Genomic DNA, 18246 nt, shown 5'->3' with positions numbered 1-18246 from the left:
GCTGCAGGGCTTTCTGGGATTGAGGCATCCTCCTGCAACCGCCATCTCCTGGTTGCTGCTGTTCTATTGCTACACAACAGTCATCTCTTTTCTGTTTTCCAATCAAAGTAGGTGAGTTTTCACAGCATCCCTTGACAGCAGAGCATGTGTGTGATGAGGGAAAGTAGAACGTGCGTGTTTGGAAGGAGAGGGGAGTGAGCTCTTCTCAGCAGCTCTGAAGGCAGGCATTGTAAACAACAAATAGCTGTGGCCAAGGCACTATATAAGTGAATGGGATATTTGGCTGTTCTCCTCCTGGTGAAATTTCTACATCTTTTCCTGCCAAACATAGTAGAGGTACACAGGCCTTGAGCTGCTTTGCAATTAGCAAACCTAACAGCAGATGGCAGACTGTAGCTGCACAGATGACTTTAGCTTTCCTATAAATGTGCATCTGGAACTGCTGTACTTCATGGTAACTGTTGAGGACTGGTTCTCCTCACCATCTAAAAACTGCAGGTAAGAGAGCATGGGACAGTAAACTCCCAGATGGTGTGGGGAAAAGACAGTTAGACAGCCATTAGCTATCAGTGGTCCCAGCAAATCTGTTAGGTTATTTTACTGACCCCAGTTATATTACAGCCATAGTTGAGGGAGAGAAAACTCACTTGATACCCAGTGACTAGTCTTTGTAATTATCTGCATCCTCCCATTTCTTAGCAAAATAAACCTGATATGTGTGCACAGATGCAGTGCTGGCAGGTCTGGCCATTGACTGCATTGAAATGGTCAAGCTACACAGGAATAGTGATGGCTTTGAAGAAACAGATATAGAGGAGAAATTTTGGCAATGTGGGGCTGCTGTACAGTCACTGATGCACAGCTGTATAGTTCATTCCTATTTGTGCAGTTTCCTACACTGTGAGCACGTCTGATTTGCAGTAATCACCTGTTTATGCAAACATGCAACTCTCTCTGCTTTTATTGGGTACCTCTTAAACATCTGCTTTGATTAACCTATCAATTTGGATCTCTTCATCTATGCAGCCACCTTGACTTCTAATCTCTCTGTGCCCAGTCACCAAACCTAGTGCCAGATGTAATTTAATTCCTCATGGGACAAGGAGGAGCCAGAGACAAGTGAGGTGTGTTGGTGTATGGAGGAAATGAGGTATTGAGGCAGCCATGTTGGTTGTGGGCATGTAGCTGGAGAGTTGAGGTGGTAGCCAGGCCTAGAGAACCATAGAAGCCAACTGAGAATAGGAAGAACATAGATGAGACTTTCTGGGACGCAGTAGAAAGGTCCCACCCCTGGTCTGACAGCCTCTATGCTGTTGAAGAAGATGAAAGGGAAGGAGAACATCCAACTGGAGCAGAGGGAAACGATCCCATAGTTGGGACCATGCTTTCAGATGATGTCATGGTATCCTCTCGCCTGAGGATACCTTTCCGGGGGAGGAAACTCCAGTTATTAGGAAGAGAGAGGTAATAGTTATGTGGGATTTGATCATTAGAAACATAAATAGCTGGGTTTCCGATGATCGGGAGAACTGCTCCGTGACTTGCCCGCCTGCGGCGAAGGTTGCAGATCTTTCGAGGCATCTAGATAGATTTATGTGTAGTGCTGGGGAGGAGCCGGTGGTCGGGGTACATGTAGGTACTAATGACATAGGGAAGGATAGGAGAGAGGTCCTGGAGGCCAAATTTAGGCTGCTAGGTAAGAATTTGAAGTCCAGGACCTCCATGCTAGCATTTTCTGAAATGCTTCCAGTTCCACACGCAGACCACTTATACAGGCAGAACTGCAGGGTCTCAATGCGTGGATGAGATGATGGTGTAGGGAGGAGGGGTTTAGATTTATTAGGAACTGGGGAAACTTTTGGGAAAGGGGAGCCTATACAGGAAGGATGGGCTCCACCTAACCCAGAATGGAACCAGATTGCTGGCACTTAAAATTGAAAAAGGTCATAGAACAGTTTTTAAGCTAAGGGCTGGGGGAAAGCCAACAGGAGAAGCACATGGTTTGGACAGAGACATCCCTTAGGGGAGGATCTATTAATGGTGATTGTGTATGTCCTAGTAAGGAGGAGAGGATGGAAGATGATAATATATGGGTAGGATCTGATGAGAAACAGTCAAATGAAAAAGAGGCCCATTCAATTGCATCATGTAATGGCAGACAGCTAAAAAATGACAGGTTTTTAAACTGCTTATATACAAATGCTAGAAGTCTAAATAAGATGGGTAAACTAGAGTGCCTTGTATTAAATGAGGATATTGATATGATAGGCATCACAGAAACTTGGTGGAATGATGATAATCAACGGGACACAGTAACACCAGGGTACAAAATATATCGGAAGGACAAAACAGGTCGTACTGGTGGGGGAGTGGCACTATATGTGAAAGAAAGCTTAGAATCAAATGAAGAAGTAAAAATCTTAAATGAACCAAACTGTACCATAGAATCCCAATGGATAGTGATTCCGTGCTCTAATAATAAGAATATAGCAGTAGGGATATATTACAGACCACCTGACCAGGATGGTGATAGTGACTGAAATGCTCAGGGAGATTAGAGAGGCTATAAAAATAAAACACTCCATAATAATGGGGGATTTCATCTGTCCCCATATTGACTGGGTACATATCTGATATCTCTGATCTCCTCAGGACAGGATGCAGAGAGAAAGTTTCTTGACACCTTAAATGATTGCTTCTTGGAGCAGCTAGTCCTGGAATGCACACTAGGAAAGGCAATTCTTGATTTAGTCCTAAGTACAGCACAGGATCTGGTCCAAGAGGTGAGTATAGCTGGACGACTTGGTAATAGTGATCATAATATAATTAAAGTTAGCATTTCTGTGGCTGGGAAAACACCACAGCAGCCCAACATTGTAGCATTTAATTTCAGAAAGGGGGACAGCACAAAAATGAGGAAGTTAATTAAACAGACATTAAAAGATACAGTGCCAAAAGTGAAATCCCTGCAAGCTGCATGGTAACTTTTTAAAGACGCCATAATAGAGGCTCAACTTAAATGTATACCCCAAATTAAAACACATAGTAAGAGAAATAAAAAAGTGCCACTGTGTCTAAACAACAAAGTAAAAGAAGCAGTGAGAGACAAAAAGGCATCCTTTAAAAAGTAGAAGTGAGGAAAATAGAAAGGAGCATAAACTCTGGCAAATGAAGTGTAAAAATATGATTAGGAAGGCCAAAAAAGAATTTGTGGAACAGCTAGCCAAATACTCAAAAAGTAGTAGCAACATTTTTTGTAAGTACATCAGAAGCAGGAAGCCTGCTAAACTACCAGTGGACGATCGAGATGCTAAAGGAGCACTCAAGGATGATGAGGCCGTTGCAGAGAAACTAAATGAATTCTTTTCATCGGTCTTCACGGCTGAGGATGTGAGGGAGATTCCCAAACCTGAGTCATTCTTTTTAGGTGACAAATCAGAGGAACTGTTGCAGATTGAGGTGTGATGAGAGGTGGTTTTGGAACAAATTGATAAACTAAACAGTAATAAGTCACCAGGACCAGATGGTATTCCCTCAAGAGTTCTGAAGGAACTCAAATGTGAAATTGCAGAACGTGTAACTTTGTGTAACCTATCATTTAAATCAGCTTCTGTACCAAATGACTGGAGGATAGCTAATGTGATGCCAATTTTTAAAAAGGGCTCCAGAGGTGATCTCTGCAATTACAGGCCAGTAAGACTGACTTCAGTACCAGGCAAACTATCTGAAACTATAGTAAAGAACAAAATTGTCAGACACATAGATGAACATAATTTGTTGGGGAAGAGTCAACATGTTTTATGTAAAGGAAAATCATGCCTTACCAATCTACTAGAATTCTTTGAGGGGGTCAACAAGCATGTGGACAAGGGGGAGCCAGTGGATATAGTGTACTTAAACTTTCAGAAAGCCTTTGACAAGGTCCCTCACCAAAGGTTCTTAAGCAAAGTAAGCTGTCATGAGATAAGAGGGAAGGTCCTCTCATGGATTGGTAACTGGTTAAAAGAAGGAAACAAAGGATAGGAATAAATGGTCAGGTTTCAGAATGGAGAGAGATAAATAGTGGTGTCCCCCAGGGGTCTGTACTTGGACAGTCCTATTCAACATATTCATGATTTGGAAAAAGGAGTAAACAGTGAGGTGGCAAAATTTGCACACGATACAAAACTACTCAAGATAGTTAAATCCCAGGCAGACTGCGAAGAGCTACAAAAGAATCACACAAAACTGGGTGACTGGGCAACAAAATGACAGATGAAATTCAGTGTTGACAAAGGCAAAGTAATGCACATTGGAAAACATAATCTCAACTATAAATATAAAATGATGGGGTCTAAATTAGCTGTTTCCATTCAAGAAAGAGATCTTGGAGTCATTGTCGAGAGTTCTCTGAAAACTATCTCACACCACTCCATGTGCAGCGGCAGTCAAAAAAATGAGCAGAGTGTTGGGAATCCTTAAGAAAAGGAGAGATAATACGACAGAAAATATCCTATTGCCTCTATATAGAGGCACGCTCACACCTTGAATACTGCGTGCAGATGTGGTTTCCCCATCTAAAAAGATATATTAGAATTGGAAAAGGTTCACAAAAGGGCAACAAAAATGATTCGGGGTATGGAACGACTTCCGTATGAGAGGAGATTAATAAGACTGGGACTTTTCAGCTTGGAAAGGAGATGATTAAGGGGGGATATGATCAAGGTCTATAAAATCATGACTGGTGTGGAGAAAGTAAATAAGGAAGTGTTATTTACTCTTTCTCATAACACAAGAACTAGGGGTCACCAAATGAAATGAATAGGCAGCAGGTTTAAAACAAAAGGAAGTGTTTTTTCACACAATGCACAGTCAACCTGTGGAACTCCTTGCCAGAGGATTTTGTGAAGGCCAAGACTATAACATGGTTCAAAAAAGAACTAGATAAATTCATGGAGGGTACGTCCATCAATGGCTATTACCCAGGGATGGTGTCCCTAGCCTCTGTTTGCCAGAAGCTGGGAATGGGTAACAGGAGATGGATCACTTGGTGATTCCCTGTTCTGTTCATTCCCTTTGGGGCACCTGGCATTGGCCATTGTCAGAAAAAAGGATACTGGGCTAGATGGACAGTTGGTCTGACTCAGTATGGCCGTTCTTATGTTCATGTCAATATAATTTGAGGGTGTTTCCTGCTACCTCAGTAATAACTGTATTCTGGGCTAAAACTCCTTGATCTTAGAACTTTAGTTCAGAATAAGTTTATTGCTTCATAATGGGACAATAATTTAACACTTCGGAAATTTACTTATAAGGCCCAGAATATAAATGGAAGGTAGTAAGTAGCTCCTTGCTTTTCATGTGGTCAGTGTTTTTGTCTGTTTGTCTGCAATGGCCTGGTTTTGAAGTAAGGTAACTTATTTGCACTGACTGAGTGCAGTATCTTGATTTCTTTGCACTCTCTTATACCTGGAATGCTGCTCTCATTGGCTCTTTATATGTTATGCATAGCTTTAAATTGAGAAGATAGAGAATAAGTAGCCATACAAGATAGGGATATGATGCCATAGAACGGATTCTAGGGATGATCTAATGAGCCTGAAGCTGGAGTGGTTCAGTATAAGAAGCTCACTATGGAATTTCCCTGCATAACCGTTTTTCTTTAAGTAGAAAGAGCGAATGTTATTTATTAGCATTTCCTCCTCATTTAATACCTGTTCCAGAATGTGTAAGTTGTCTCTTAAACATGAGCTATGGATGTGATGCCAGAACTTCTGGATCCATGTGGATGTGAGATTCTGGTTGTACGTGGTCAGGTTTGCCATCCCTGGTAAAGTTATCGGAAGCAGGGATCACCATGTGGCATGAGACTGCAGAATATGTGCATTTTTCTGATCTGTTGCTGCCCACAAGCCTTCAGCCTTGTGTATTTGCTGTAGTATAAGAGCAGTAATTGTTGCTTTATAAAATGTTTTCCTGTACTCTTGTATAATTACTGGCTGCAGTGTAATTGTTGCCTTTCTACAAGGTGCCTGCTCGGTTGGAACCTTTTGCCAGCCAATCGTATTCTTCATTTGTAATTGTTGGAAACGTAAAGAAATTGTCTTATTTGAATCTGAGATTTGATCTGTTGGAAAGTTAGTTCTGAGTCTTGTCTGGCTTGTGATGGGATTTCAGGGACTTGCTTTTGTCTTACAAGTGTGTGTGTGTGTGTGTGTGTTTTTTTTTTAAGCAACATGTCCAAGATGGCCGGAAGGAGAACCTCGAGGGTTTTGTGAAAACTTTTGAGAAACTGCCTACTACCGATGGCTATCCAGGAATCTATGCTTTAGACTGTGAAATGGTGGGTATCCAGGAGCAGAAATCCTCACTGAAAGGGGAATATACACATGAAATAGGGCTAGTGCTTGGGGTGGAACAGGGCAGCTCTCTGCAGCGCTCTCCTGTAGAGATCTCTTTCCTCTTGTCAGTCTCCCAGAAGAAGAAAAGCCGCACTTGGGATGCTGCATGCTGTTCAACAGTTACTCTCTGAGTGGGAGTCTTATCCGTCAGCAATGGGAACAGTACATTCTAATCCATTTGCAAGAGGAGCCAGGGCTCAGGATGTAACTGATCAGGACAATCTAATCCAGTGCTTATAAGCATCCTTTGGATATGGTTTATTAAGAGCAAGCCTGTTCAGGATCACTGCTTATCAAGTTATTTTAAAAAGTGGATTATAAACTGTAGATAGCCTCTTTGTGGAACTCTTATTAATATTTATACCAGAAGGTTACCTTGCTGTCTGAATAACTGATTCTCACCCGATGCTGTGCTCCAGAGATCATGTACTGTAGATCTGCCTGTCTATAGGCCAGGCTGTGGTGTACATATACAACTCCTAGATTCTTCTCCTTCACCTGCCATATTTTTTAGCATCAAATAAGACTCTTTTTTTCCTTTGGCAGACCACGTGATTATCTGGCTATATGATGTCACAGCACATTCTGGGGGTTAGTGGGAGATGTATTTTTTAATTGATCAGCTGCTGTTCATGCTTAAGATGATAAATTTCTTTTGAAAAATAGCAGTGTTAGCCAATGTATGCTAGCCGGCCATGCAGTGTCATAATACAGGAGACGCTAGTGCTAACGTGAATGGGGTGGCACGTAAATACTGAGATCTGGACTGCAAACACCATGCTAAGACCAGCTCTCTTTGCTTGTTTGGGGTTGACAGTGTTACACCAAGCAAGGACTGGAGCTGACAAGAGTAACGGTGATCAACTCTGACCTGAAAGTGGTCTATGACACCTTTGTCAAACCTGACAACAAAGTGGTGGACTACAACACCAGGTAAGAGCAGCCCCTCCCCTAGATGGAATATGGCCAGAGCCATTAAAAAAGGCTTTTGACTCTGCTTTCTGGAGAGAGAGAGTTTTTAATAATAAATGACTTCATCAGCCCAACACTGATATCTCGGCATGGCTCCCCTCCCTTAGCCTGTCAGCAGTACCACTCTTTAGCTGGCTCGAGAAGTGATGACAAGGCATTTCTCAAGTCCCCTCCAGCCATTCCTCCCCAGCAGCTGAGTTCGCTGCCTCTGCAGCGTGTGGCTTATGATTAGAATTTTAAATTGCAAAGCTCATTCGTGGCTGCTTTTCCTCTCGTACAGAGGGCATGGGGACTTCCCCTCAAGCCCAGCCACTTACTTGCTATGCTGAGTATTGTGGCTGCTACTCGGGTGAAGCCCTGATTTCAGTGGATCACGTTGTTGTAACAGACCAGCAGCTGTGCTGAAATGGCCCAGAAAACATGAGTAAGGCTATGATTTTATCCACAAAATTTTTACTGCATTTCATGGCAGAGGTGTGGGAAAACAAGGATGTGTCATGGAAAGCGGAGGAACAAGGGTCCTGAAAGGGTGTGGAGAATGGGCTCACCCTGTCGCAGCGGCTCCTGTCCTGCGGGGCAGCACCTGGCCCATGAGGTCGCAATGTCATTCAGGTTTGGTGCATCCACCTGCCCATCTCCTTCTATGGAGGGGCGGATGCACCAAACCCGAGTGGCTCAGTGATTATGTAGGCCAAGTCGCAAGGCCCCGAGGGCAAAGGAGCTGCCACTGTGAGCTTCACAGATGTGATTCACAATTACCACGAAGACCAGGATCTCTGCATCAGAACTGCAGCCTTAAACAGTAATGGGGGTGGGTGCCAAAATGTGCCTCTGTCACCATGTTGTGCGCCAAGTCTCAATGGTCTGGATCACTTGCCTGAAAGCTTATTCTTGAGAACTTGGAGATTGGGAAGTTTTCATTGCCCCAGATGTGTGGGGGTTGCTAGGACGTGGATGGTTCAGCCCCACTAAGGAGAAGTCCCCTGTTGCTGTTGCACTGCAGGTTTTCAGGTGTGACGGAGGAGGACCTGGCGAACGCGAGCATCACCCTGCGAGATGTGCAAGCTGTTCTATTAAACATGTTCAGCACAGACACGATTTTGATAGGACACAGCTTGGAAAGTGATTTATTTGCACTAAAGGTAACACACCCTGTCTCCTCCCTTCCTGTCTTTTAATCTGTGCTTACTGCATCCCCATTACATGCCTGGTCTGTTCCTTTTGTAATACAGTAAGAGTTCGCCTTCATGAGAGCGAAAGATCACTGTAGATCCTTCTCTGAGCCGTTGGAGGCTGCTGCTCAATAGGTTGAGCAGGGGCACAAGCTGTGTTTCAAGTCACTAGTGATCTGTACCTAGGGATCGTTCTAGCTCTGTCTGACTGCACGGGGTTGCTTCATGAGACTGTGAGCTATCCGTGCGGCAGCTGTGGAGTGTGGTGTAATGGTTAGAGGCGATTGGTCGTATGTCATGAAGTCCCTGAATGAGCTCTAAGCTGACAGGCATCATTAGAAAGGAGAAACACCATCCCCAGCGGCCCAGATGGTTCCCTTGTTGATGCACTCAGCACTGTGGTCAGGGATTGAGTGAGCTGTGGAAAGAGAACCCCTCTCTTACCCCTGAAGGCCTGTAATGCACCCTACCCCAGAGATGGGCTGGCCTGTCAAACTGTCTCCTGAAACCAAGACTGCGTTCACATTAATTTTTTAAGAGTTTTGGGTGGGAAGGAGAGGACTGGCTACTAGGACTCCTGGATTCTAGCCCCAGGTTTACCACTGACTTATTGTGTAACCTTGATCAAATCATTGTAACCGTTCTGTCTATCTGGGGCCAGGTCTATGCTAGCAAATTAAGTTGTCTTAACTATGTTGCTCAGGGGTGTGAAAAACCACATCCTGAGCACTGTAGTTAAACTACCCTAACCCTCAGTGTAGACAGGGCTAGGTCGATGGAAGAATTCTCCTGTCGATTGAGCTGCTGCCTCTCGGGGAGGTGGGTTGCCTATGCCAACGGATAGGCAGTGCTGCTGTAGCATTTCGTGTGTAGACAAACCCTAAGGTGCTTCTCTGGCCTTCATCACCATAGCATCTGAGCTCCTCAGTCTTTTATCCTCACTACTCCCTTGTGTGGCAGGGCAGGGCCATTGCCCCACTGTACAGAAATGGAAACACAGAGAGACTAAGCGACTCCCCCAAGGTCAGGGGAAGTCTGGCAGATCGACTCTTGGTTCAAGCCCACAAATCCCAAGACCATCCTTTATCCATGTAGCCCTATTTGATAAAGGGGTAATAGTCACTAACTCATGGGGGCGTTGGGAAGTTTCCTGCACTCATGCCTCTCTATAGCACCCTCCTTCCCAGGATCTCAAAGTATCAGTAATCACAGTAAAAAAAATCATTTACAGTCTCATCAGCACAAGATGACTGTGTTGGCCTCTTAAAGTCATTATTTTCTCTTAGCATCACAGAAACTGCCAAGAGAACGAACCCAAAAGCAATATAGCAAAGCTTTACAGGCAGTGCAGTGCAAAGTCATAATCTCTGAAGGCTCTGGCAGTAAAGAAGACATCCCAATAATGGCCACAGCAAGCTTCAAATAGCAATAGCATTTCAGTTTTATATTTAAAGCTGTCTTATCCCGTTTCCTCAGTCTCCCTGATCTACATAAGTAATTATTCTGCTTGGGCTGATGCCAAACTTGACTGTGCTATAGAGGAGATTATCCATAATGTTTGGCAGTTTTACACTTCAAAGAGCGCGGCAGGTTGTTTCCATTAAACTGCAGCTGTTATAAAGCATTTCCATAGCTCAGCTATGAAACGATTAACAAGTAAGTTGCAAGTTGTCATGCAACATTAGCAAGTGCCTCGACAAAGTAAGGGGCAGATGGGTGGCTGAAGAGTCAAAGTCCTGTTCAAGTCATCCTGTGTCATGAATCATAAACCTAAAGAAGAGAGCCCTCCAGGAATTGCCCTCGCTGGCCAGATGTACAAATTCACCTCCATCTCAGGGCTGTACTTCAAGTACCCCATTCTTAAATCCAGTCCTTATGATACATAACCTCTCTCTCACCCTGGCTTCTTCATAGCCCCTGTTAAACACTCTTCTGGCCAGCACAGAAAATTAATGAGCTCTCTAGTGCATAGCAAACTTGAGCACGTACTGTTTCAAAAGCACATGGACTCTGTCATGCTGGATTGAACCACTCACCCACTATCTAGCCATTATCCTGACTCCAGCTCTGATCAATGCTTGATACTAGAGACAAGTGAACTCTTTGCCCCTGTTATGTATGTGAGTGGCAGGAAATTCCTTCCTGGCCTCTGCAGTGATTTGCTTGTGCCCTGCCCATAAGATCTGCTCGTCCTGTCTCATCCTACATTAACTACAAAAGACACACGCAATCAGATTATCCAGCCCTCTTTAAATCCATCTGCAGATAGAGCAGGAACAAAACCATTCAAGCTAATTTGAAACTCTCATAAGTGATTCCCTTCCAAAGCCCCAGCCAGAGCTTAGAAACCAATGGACCTGTCTCTAAGAGGCAAGAGTCTGCTTGTGCAGAGGTGTGGTGGGCAATGGGTTAAATCCAAGTATGTTCCGAAGCACAGCTCATTCTGTTTAAAAGGATCCATCTCAAGGAGCTGCTCTGACTGTGTAACGAGCTGTGAAAAGACTTGGAGGAGTTTTAATGGCTGAGTTGAGATGTGGATATAAGCAGCTTTGCCTGTGGAGGGGAGTCGGTGTGTTGGCCGGGCAGGCGTTTTGGCTGGCAGAAGGTGCTGCTCAGGACGCTTCAGTTCAGCTCATCCAGAGCCAGCCATGGAACTGGTTTGGTGGGAGCACTGTGGAGGAGGGACCTGAGGGTGATCAAGGTTTTATCTGGGGTGTGTGGTTAATCTCAGCTAGTACACTGACTGTTCTGAGGAGCGAAAACAAACCACCCTCTTTTTCACCCCCCAGCTTATCCATAGCACAGTGGTGGATACTGCAGTCGTCTTTCCCCACCGGCTGGGTTTGCCTTACAAACGAGCACTCCGGACGCTGATGGCCGACTACCTCAAGCGTATCATCCAGGATAATGGTGAGACTTCAGAGACAGAGAAAATGGGAACGCTGCTTTCCCATCTAATTCCACCTACACTGTGAGGTCCTCCACTCCTGTCTCCCCTTCTGCCCTTACCACCACGTGTGCACCACCAGGCTCCCTCTGCATAGCTCAGATTGGGGCCTCACTGTACTAGGTGCCATGCAAACTCCTAGTCAGACAGCCCTTGCCCCAACCACCTTTCACTCTTACAAGATAATATAAAGGGTGGGAGAAAGGAAGCGTTATTGTCCCCGCATTACAGATGGGAACCGAGGCAGAGAGAGAGTAAGTGATCTGCCCACGGCCAGTGGCAGTCTATAGCAGGGCTGGGACTCGATCCCACGTCTCCTGAGCCACCCTTCCTCTTTGTTCCCTGTGTCTTGAAGCTGCAAGTCTTGTCCCCATTCACACTGAGACCAGCCTACTGACTAAAGCACAGCAGCGCCTCTCCTCCAAACCGCTTCTGAAAACCCACGTAGCAAGCCTGCTAGTGAGTCGTGTTCATGCGTCTCTGTCTAACTGCCCAGGAGCCATCGGGGCCTCTAGACTGCAAATTCCTTTGGGCAGGGATCTTGCTCTCTGGCCTGGCTGTTGTTAAGCTCTCTGTATATTTTCAGCTCTACATAAATAACCTTGCAGGGTGGAACAGCAGGAAGTTTTTCAGAGTTCTCTTTCCATCTTTCAGGCAGGGGAGAATTGAGGAGCCAGGGGTGAGATGTGGTCCTAAACTACCCTTCCCACTCCTCCATTTTTGTCAGGCTCAGAATGCCTCAATCTGAGCCTAGTTCTGATGCCAAAGTCAGGCCATTCAGATGAGGAGGGCGCAGGCTCCAGGGCGCTCTCCTTCTCTGAGGTGTCTGCTGGCCCCACTTCCAGTTTCTGTAAGGCAAGTGTCAGCGGTTGCCTTCTCCTTGTGCAGAGGAGTCTAGTGAGCTGATGGTGGTGCTGAGATATAAGGGGAATTCAGCTGCGTGAGCCACATAACATACCCCAGTACTTCTGCCCTGCTCTTGGGTGTGTGAAACTCCCACTGGCATGTGTCAGCTCAGAGTTTCCCCCGAAGAGCGTAACTGTGTTTGCTGCATTTTGCTCTAGACTCCCCCAGGAGACTGTGCTGAAGCCTCCCTCTGAAATGAGGTGCCCAGCATGGCATGCAGCGCGGAGTCGCTCCTCTCCATTCTGTGCAGAACAGCTGTCACTCGACAACGTTGTTTCTCTGTGTGAACCATGGAGTCTGGCCACCCCTGTGCAACTAGAGCGATGATCCCGATGTAACTGCAGGGGCTTTCGAGGCCACTAGCGCCCCAATTAAGTGTCTGAGTTAGTCCCCCCACACCTTCCAATAGAACCTGGAACTCTGTTCTCTAGAATCTGTGCCCAGAAGCCGGGCCTAGGATGCCTGTCCCTTCGGTCAGGCTGTGGCTAACTGTGACACTTATGTCTCTTGTCCCCAGTGGAAGGTCATGATTCCAGCGAGGACGCCAGCGCTTGCATGGAGCTGATGATCTGGAAGATCAAAGAAGATGCCAAAGTGAAACGATGACTTGCGCTCGTTCTCTCTCCTGTTCCTCCTCCGTCTCTATGAAGCAGTGTAATAAATACTCCGAGTAACACTGCTCACCTGTACCCAGCAGCATGCCATATTCCAGATCCCCCTATGCACTCGCTGGTATCTATGGAACGTAGAGTCTGCTGCTGGCGCAGCTACAGGGTACAGGCTCTCAGCTGGCAATGGTCACGTGGCCGGGTCGTGGCTCCGAGATCCTCTCGGCTCCACCAGAGAGATGCTCTGGGATGCAGTAGTTGCCTTGTAGGCGTGGCAAGGCTGCTTTGAGTAGTAAAGCCAGGGAGAGGCTCTTTATTCTCTAGGAGAAGTGTTCAGAGGCACGTTGGATACATCTGAAATTATCTTTCCTGTGAAGCTAAAGGTAGACAACTCCTTTTTTTTATTTCTGACTTAGATTTGAAGGTTGCACAGCATCTGCCTTTGTCTTCTGAAGCAAACAGCTGCCCCAGTGGCTGGACAGTGAGAAACAGACAGAAAAGTTGGGTAAGAAGGGTGTGAAACAGGAAACGTTTGGTAGCTGGCATGTGGATTTGCAGAAAGGCTGGTGGGTCGAGAATTGGGTCGCCGAGAAGGGATTGGAGCAAGAACCCACTGCAAGGGAGTATGGCACGCCCTGAAAGGCAGCAAATAGGGACAGCCACACTGGGCAGAAGAGGAGGGGGAGGAATGGTGATGACTTTCAGCAGACTCGCACAGTTGCTGTGCCCAGATCCTTCTGAACAAGTGCAGAGCTCTGTAGATCCTGGGTGGCAACAGGTGAAGAAGCCAGAAGTGTCTTATGCTCCATGGACAGCTAGGAAGCCATAACCACTTTCTGCTGCAGTCAGTTTCAGTGATATGGCAGGAAGGTGGACAGGACTGTGAGGAAGGCTTTGAAGCCATAGAGCAACTTACAGCTGTCAAGGACAGGAGGAACTTAACTTATTAACTTGTTGAGGGGGCAGGTGGTGTTAAAGGGGCTGATTTACACTCTGGCTGGCTAGGTTGTGGCATCCAGCAAGTGCTCCTCATTGCATCCTCTGGGTGACAGCAGGGTGGCAGGAGCTGGCTCCCTCCAGGGTCACGCCTTCAGCTGCCAGAGCATCTCCATTGTGTTTGTCAGAAGCAAGGCTCCAGGGTTGTTAACAGGAGTTGGGTGGTGGTAGCACTGGCTGCTACTGGATAGGAAAATGTTCAGGGGTCCCTGCAGACTGATCCCTTTAGTGGGGGACTGACTTAGCAAGATCAAAGCAATAGGTGAAAATAGGACTTTTTAAACTGGTTTTCATGGAAATTGGGGTTTCTTTTTAAGAAGAAAAAATCCCCCAGTTCACTCTTCCTCTCTCTCCTCTTTTACAGAACTCCCCCACCCCATCTGTTTCTATACTCTCTCAATATAAATATTTATTTATGAATAGTAACTCTAAACCAGTAGTGCACAGGAATAGCAAGGGCTTTGATGGCTTGACTTTAAATGTATCATATTCATGGCACCCCTTTTCCTAGTCCCTTTGCATTCAGGGCTCAGAGAGAGAGAAATGGTCATGGGCTCAGAATCTTGTCTGAGCTGAGATCGGCGCAGCAGCTGAGCCCAGCCATCGCTGGCTTTTAGAAGGGCAGAATGCTGCCTTGCTAACTCCGCCTCCATCAGCAAACACACAGCGACCAGAACTGAAAATCGCTTCCACTAGCTGCCGTCCGTTTGTTCCAGGCCTCTGCGGCGCCAGGGGGTATGTTCTAGAGTGAATAATTCACACCCTCTTCCCCTAGTGCTGATCACATTGGGCCTTCCCTGACAGATCGTCTGCTCCCTGGAGTCTGTAGCACCTTGTGCATGGGACGGGAGGGTGATCAGGCTGATGTGTGGGACTGGCATTACTACAATACATCCTGCTGCATTGTTCCCTTTATACAGTGGCTGGCTGTGAATACGACAGATAAACTCTGTCTGAAGGAGTAACTTGCCACCAATACATTGTGTTCCATTGGGAGATGTATTTTTCCCCCATGTAAAGTCTCTCTCTCTATTTTAGCTTCAGTTACCATTCATAGATTATAAGCTCACTACAGACTATATAACCTTGCTGCTTCCCTGGAACTACAGCCTCCACCGCCATATTTACCATATCTTCCCCATGTGCTTGCTTGGATTTGGAGGTTGGTTAGGGGTGACGATGGTTCTTCATTTGCAGCATTGCCCTTAGAAACCTGTAATTACGAGCAAAGCCATCAGCCAGAGGCTCCATCGCTTTCCTGCCCTTCCTGGCTGTTTGTGGTTGGAAGCAGGGTTAACGGGTCTTGAGCCACTTTCTCTGAAGATCCATCCCCAAATGGCTCAGCCAGTCCACTTTGCCCATCTCCCCTCTCACTAACACGCTGTGTCCCAGCCCCTCCCTCAGCACAGACGCCTCTGCTGAGCACAGAGTTGCTGAATTGTGTTCTTGCTGTATTTGGGGAGGCATAAAGGGGTGTCCTCAATACCCCATCACTCTCCACAGCAGGGGACCTCAGCTGACCTTCTCCCCGCCACTTGCTATTCCAGACTCTGAGGCACTGAGCAGTAAACGTTGCTGTTCACAAGGCCTGTCTTTTGCGCTGTGCTGCTTGCCGAGTGGGTGGGGACGTGTAGGTAGTTTACTGGGGAGGGATGGGTTTCTCTGCTCCTCCCCTCTACCTACCAGAGGTAGGAGCTACAGCTTAGAGGTTACACCATCTTTACTGCTAATGAGCTTCTCTGTTGGATTGCTACTGCGGACTGTTACCAGTCTGGTTCTGTTCCGCTGGCTATAGAAAGAGGCGAGCATCCCAGCCCCCCTGTTACTGCCAGGACCCGCATTGTTTAGCAATAAAGCTCGGAGCAGTGTGGGATTCGAGGCAGGTTCTTGACTTCAGGACGCCTTTCCAGTCAGCTTTTCCTTTAGGCTGGCACACCTCTGCTTTTCGTTCGCGCCCACCCCGGCTGCTTTCCCCCAGAAAGGTCCAAGTGCCTTTGTTCCAGAGCAGAAGTGGCCTGGGTAGTGGATATCAGCATCCCTCAGTGGATGCCATCCCGTGAGGGCGAATGGCACAAAGGGTGATTCCCCAGCTATTCTGCTCCAGCTGGGCCTGCCGCACAATATTTGCGTGGGCCTATGTAGCGGTGGGGGGGTGAGAGGAGGGGGGTAGGAGGCACATCTACTCAATGAGCTGCCCTCGTTAAGGGCTAGAGAATGGATTCCTTTTGCCTGTTGCGAGAGGCATTTAATGCCAGGTTTCCAGCAGCGGAAATGATGGATCTCCTTCCATTCCCCCTTCAATTTTCAATCCACCATGATGGGCTTCAGTTGTAAAGTAGCCCATACTGGACAACAGTCTAAAATGAGGTTTCTGGCTGTGTTAGTTAAAGGGGCTTGGAATATTCCACGTTGCTTTATATATTTTGCAGTCCCTCTTTCCTTCCTCCCACTCTGTCCCATTTCAGGAAGCAGCTATGGGGTGCCAGTCATCACTGTGCTGATTAAAATCAGGCCTCTTGTTAACTGTATTGTTACTAATTCTATCTCCTCCCCACTGCCTGTGTTTTCTACTCTTTCCCCCCCCGCCCGGAAATGTGGCATACTCTAGATGCTGCTGCAGGTAACCAGCTGGCATGGGGGGGCTGCCCCCTTTCAGTAATGCTTTCTTTGAAGCGCATTGGACACTGTAACAGCAAAGTGGATAGATTTTTGGACTGTATAGAAACATGGTAACCTGTTCCTTTTTTGTAATAATTTTTAATAAAAAGGTGTTGAATAGACCTGTGGGCTGCTAGCTCTGGGGCTGACGGATGATATGTGTTCCCCAAACAGAACCGTTCCTCTGCCAGAGCTGTGTTCTTGTGTCAGTTCAGCACCATGGGTGGGAGATGCCCAACCTATTGCTCGCAGAACTTTTCCTGTGGAGCATCCCTGGAGTCGATCTGGATCGGACGATTGGCACCACTGTATATTCGAATAGCACCTGTCATCTCACGGGGGTTGCAAAGTACATTGCAAACAGTGTCCTTTCAGCCCCATGCAGAGGAGTGGGTGGAGGGAAGGTAACCAGAATGCATTGCTGTGTACAAGAGGGTTACAAGGGTAAATTTTGACCAAGACCACGAGGCTAAGTACATCTAGGGCTCTCGGTGTCTGTACTGAGCACTTGCTGTCAAGGATCCTTTGAGAGAGACTGTCCACCCCATAAACTGCCTGGAGGATAAAAGGTGACATTCACTTTCATCAAACACCCCCAATGCACTAGGCAAATGGTATGGAGTGAAGGATTGTTTCACCCATGACTGAAATGCAGCCAACTCTGGGGTGGAACTTCCATTCTCAGCACAGAACAGGTTCAGCTAGGAAGTGAAGAGCACCAAGTCCAATCGAAACTCCAGATGTGACACTTAGTGAACAGCAGATAATTCCCCTAACCCCTCTGTAGGCTCATCCCATCCAGCCTAGTGCCCCCTATCCCTGTCAGTTTGTAACTGGGGCCACCGGGCTACATTCAGTCATTCACTCTCCCAACAGCTTGATTTTACTGCTACATTGCACATCAAAGTCTGACTTGGGGCCAGTGCTGCTACCTTCTGAGCCCAGCTGGAGCTGGTGGGACTGCAAGAGGGGAAATGCAGCAGCAGGCTCTCCCTAGAGCCACCAACCTAATGGGCAAGGGGGCTGGTTTCAACAGGAACTTCTGCCTTCCCTGCGCCGCAGCCATGGCTGCGTTATGAAGAGCGTGGCGGCTTTCTTACGCCTGCAGAGACGCTGGGCCTTTTGGTCCCAGCCTCGCCCTGGCAGTCGGGACTCCTGGGTTCCACTCCCAGCCCTGCCCCAGCCTGGCTGTGTGCCCGTGGATAGCCCCTTCACTCTCCGTTGCTCTGAATGATGGAGGTGGTGATGACAGAGGGCTGGTAGGAGCATGAGTGTTTGGAAAGGGCCCTGGCTCTGCGGTAAGGGGCAGGGATTTGCTATTTCATGGGTTGGGGGGAGGAGAGCAAGGGGGAAGGTGAGGGACTGAGCTGCAGTTGGTGGTGACCAATGCTCTGAAATCCAAGGGTGTGATTGGCCCAGTGGAGCTCGGCAATGGGGGGCCCCTGACCTCAACATCCCACTCCTGTTTCCCCAGGGGAGACCACGGCCTAAGGGATGCACTCCAGCATTAGGGAAAGGCGTGGCTGTGCACCAGGGCAGCACAGGGGTGGGGTGCTGTGCCGGGGGCCCCGATCCGGTTTTAGTGGGAGTGCTGCTGTCCTCCGGCA

General features: G+C 47.2%; 1 protein-coding gene across 4 annotated transcripts in view; it reads left to right on the top strand.

Annotated features, from left to right (window-relative positions):
* Positions 1-16761, top strand: part of REXO1 (RNA exonuclease 1 homolog) — a 71660-nt gene extending 54899 nt beyond the window's left edge. For 3 of the 4 annotated variants that reach the window (XM_038383816.2, XM_038383813.2, XM_038383815.2), the window contains 5 exons: positions 6212-6322; positions 7198-7313; positions 8356-8494; positions 11314-11434; positions 12895-16761. In XM_038383816.2, the coding sequence (XP_038239744.1) occupies positions 6212-6322; positions 7198-7313; positions 8356-8494; positions 11314-11434; positions 12895-12983 (576 nt within the window). In that variant the 3' untranslated portion in view covers positions 12984-16761. The remainder of the gene's footprint in view (positions 1-6211; positions 6323-7197; positions 7314-8355; positions 8495-11313; positions 11435-12894) is intronic. The other variant, XM_043502433.1, reaches the window with a different exon arrangement.
* The last annotated feature ends 1485 nt before the right edge of the window (positions 16762-18246 follow it).

Source organism: Dermochelys coriacea, chromosome 25, assembly GCF_009764565.3.
Source record: "Dermochelys coriacea isolate rDerCor1 chromosome 25, rDerCor1.pri.v4, whole genome shotgun sequence".
NCBI classification, from domain to species: Eukaryota; Metazoa; Chordata; order Testudines; family Dermochelyidae; genus Dermochelys; species Dermochelys coriacea.
This window is presented reverse-complemented; position numbering and strand designations above follow the sequence as displayed.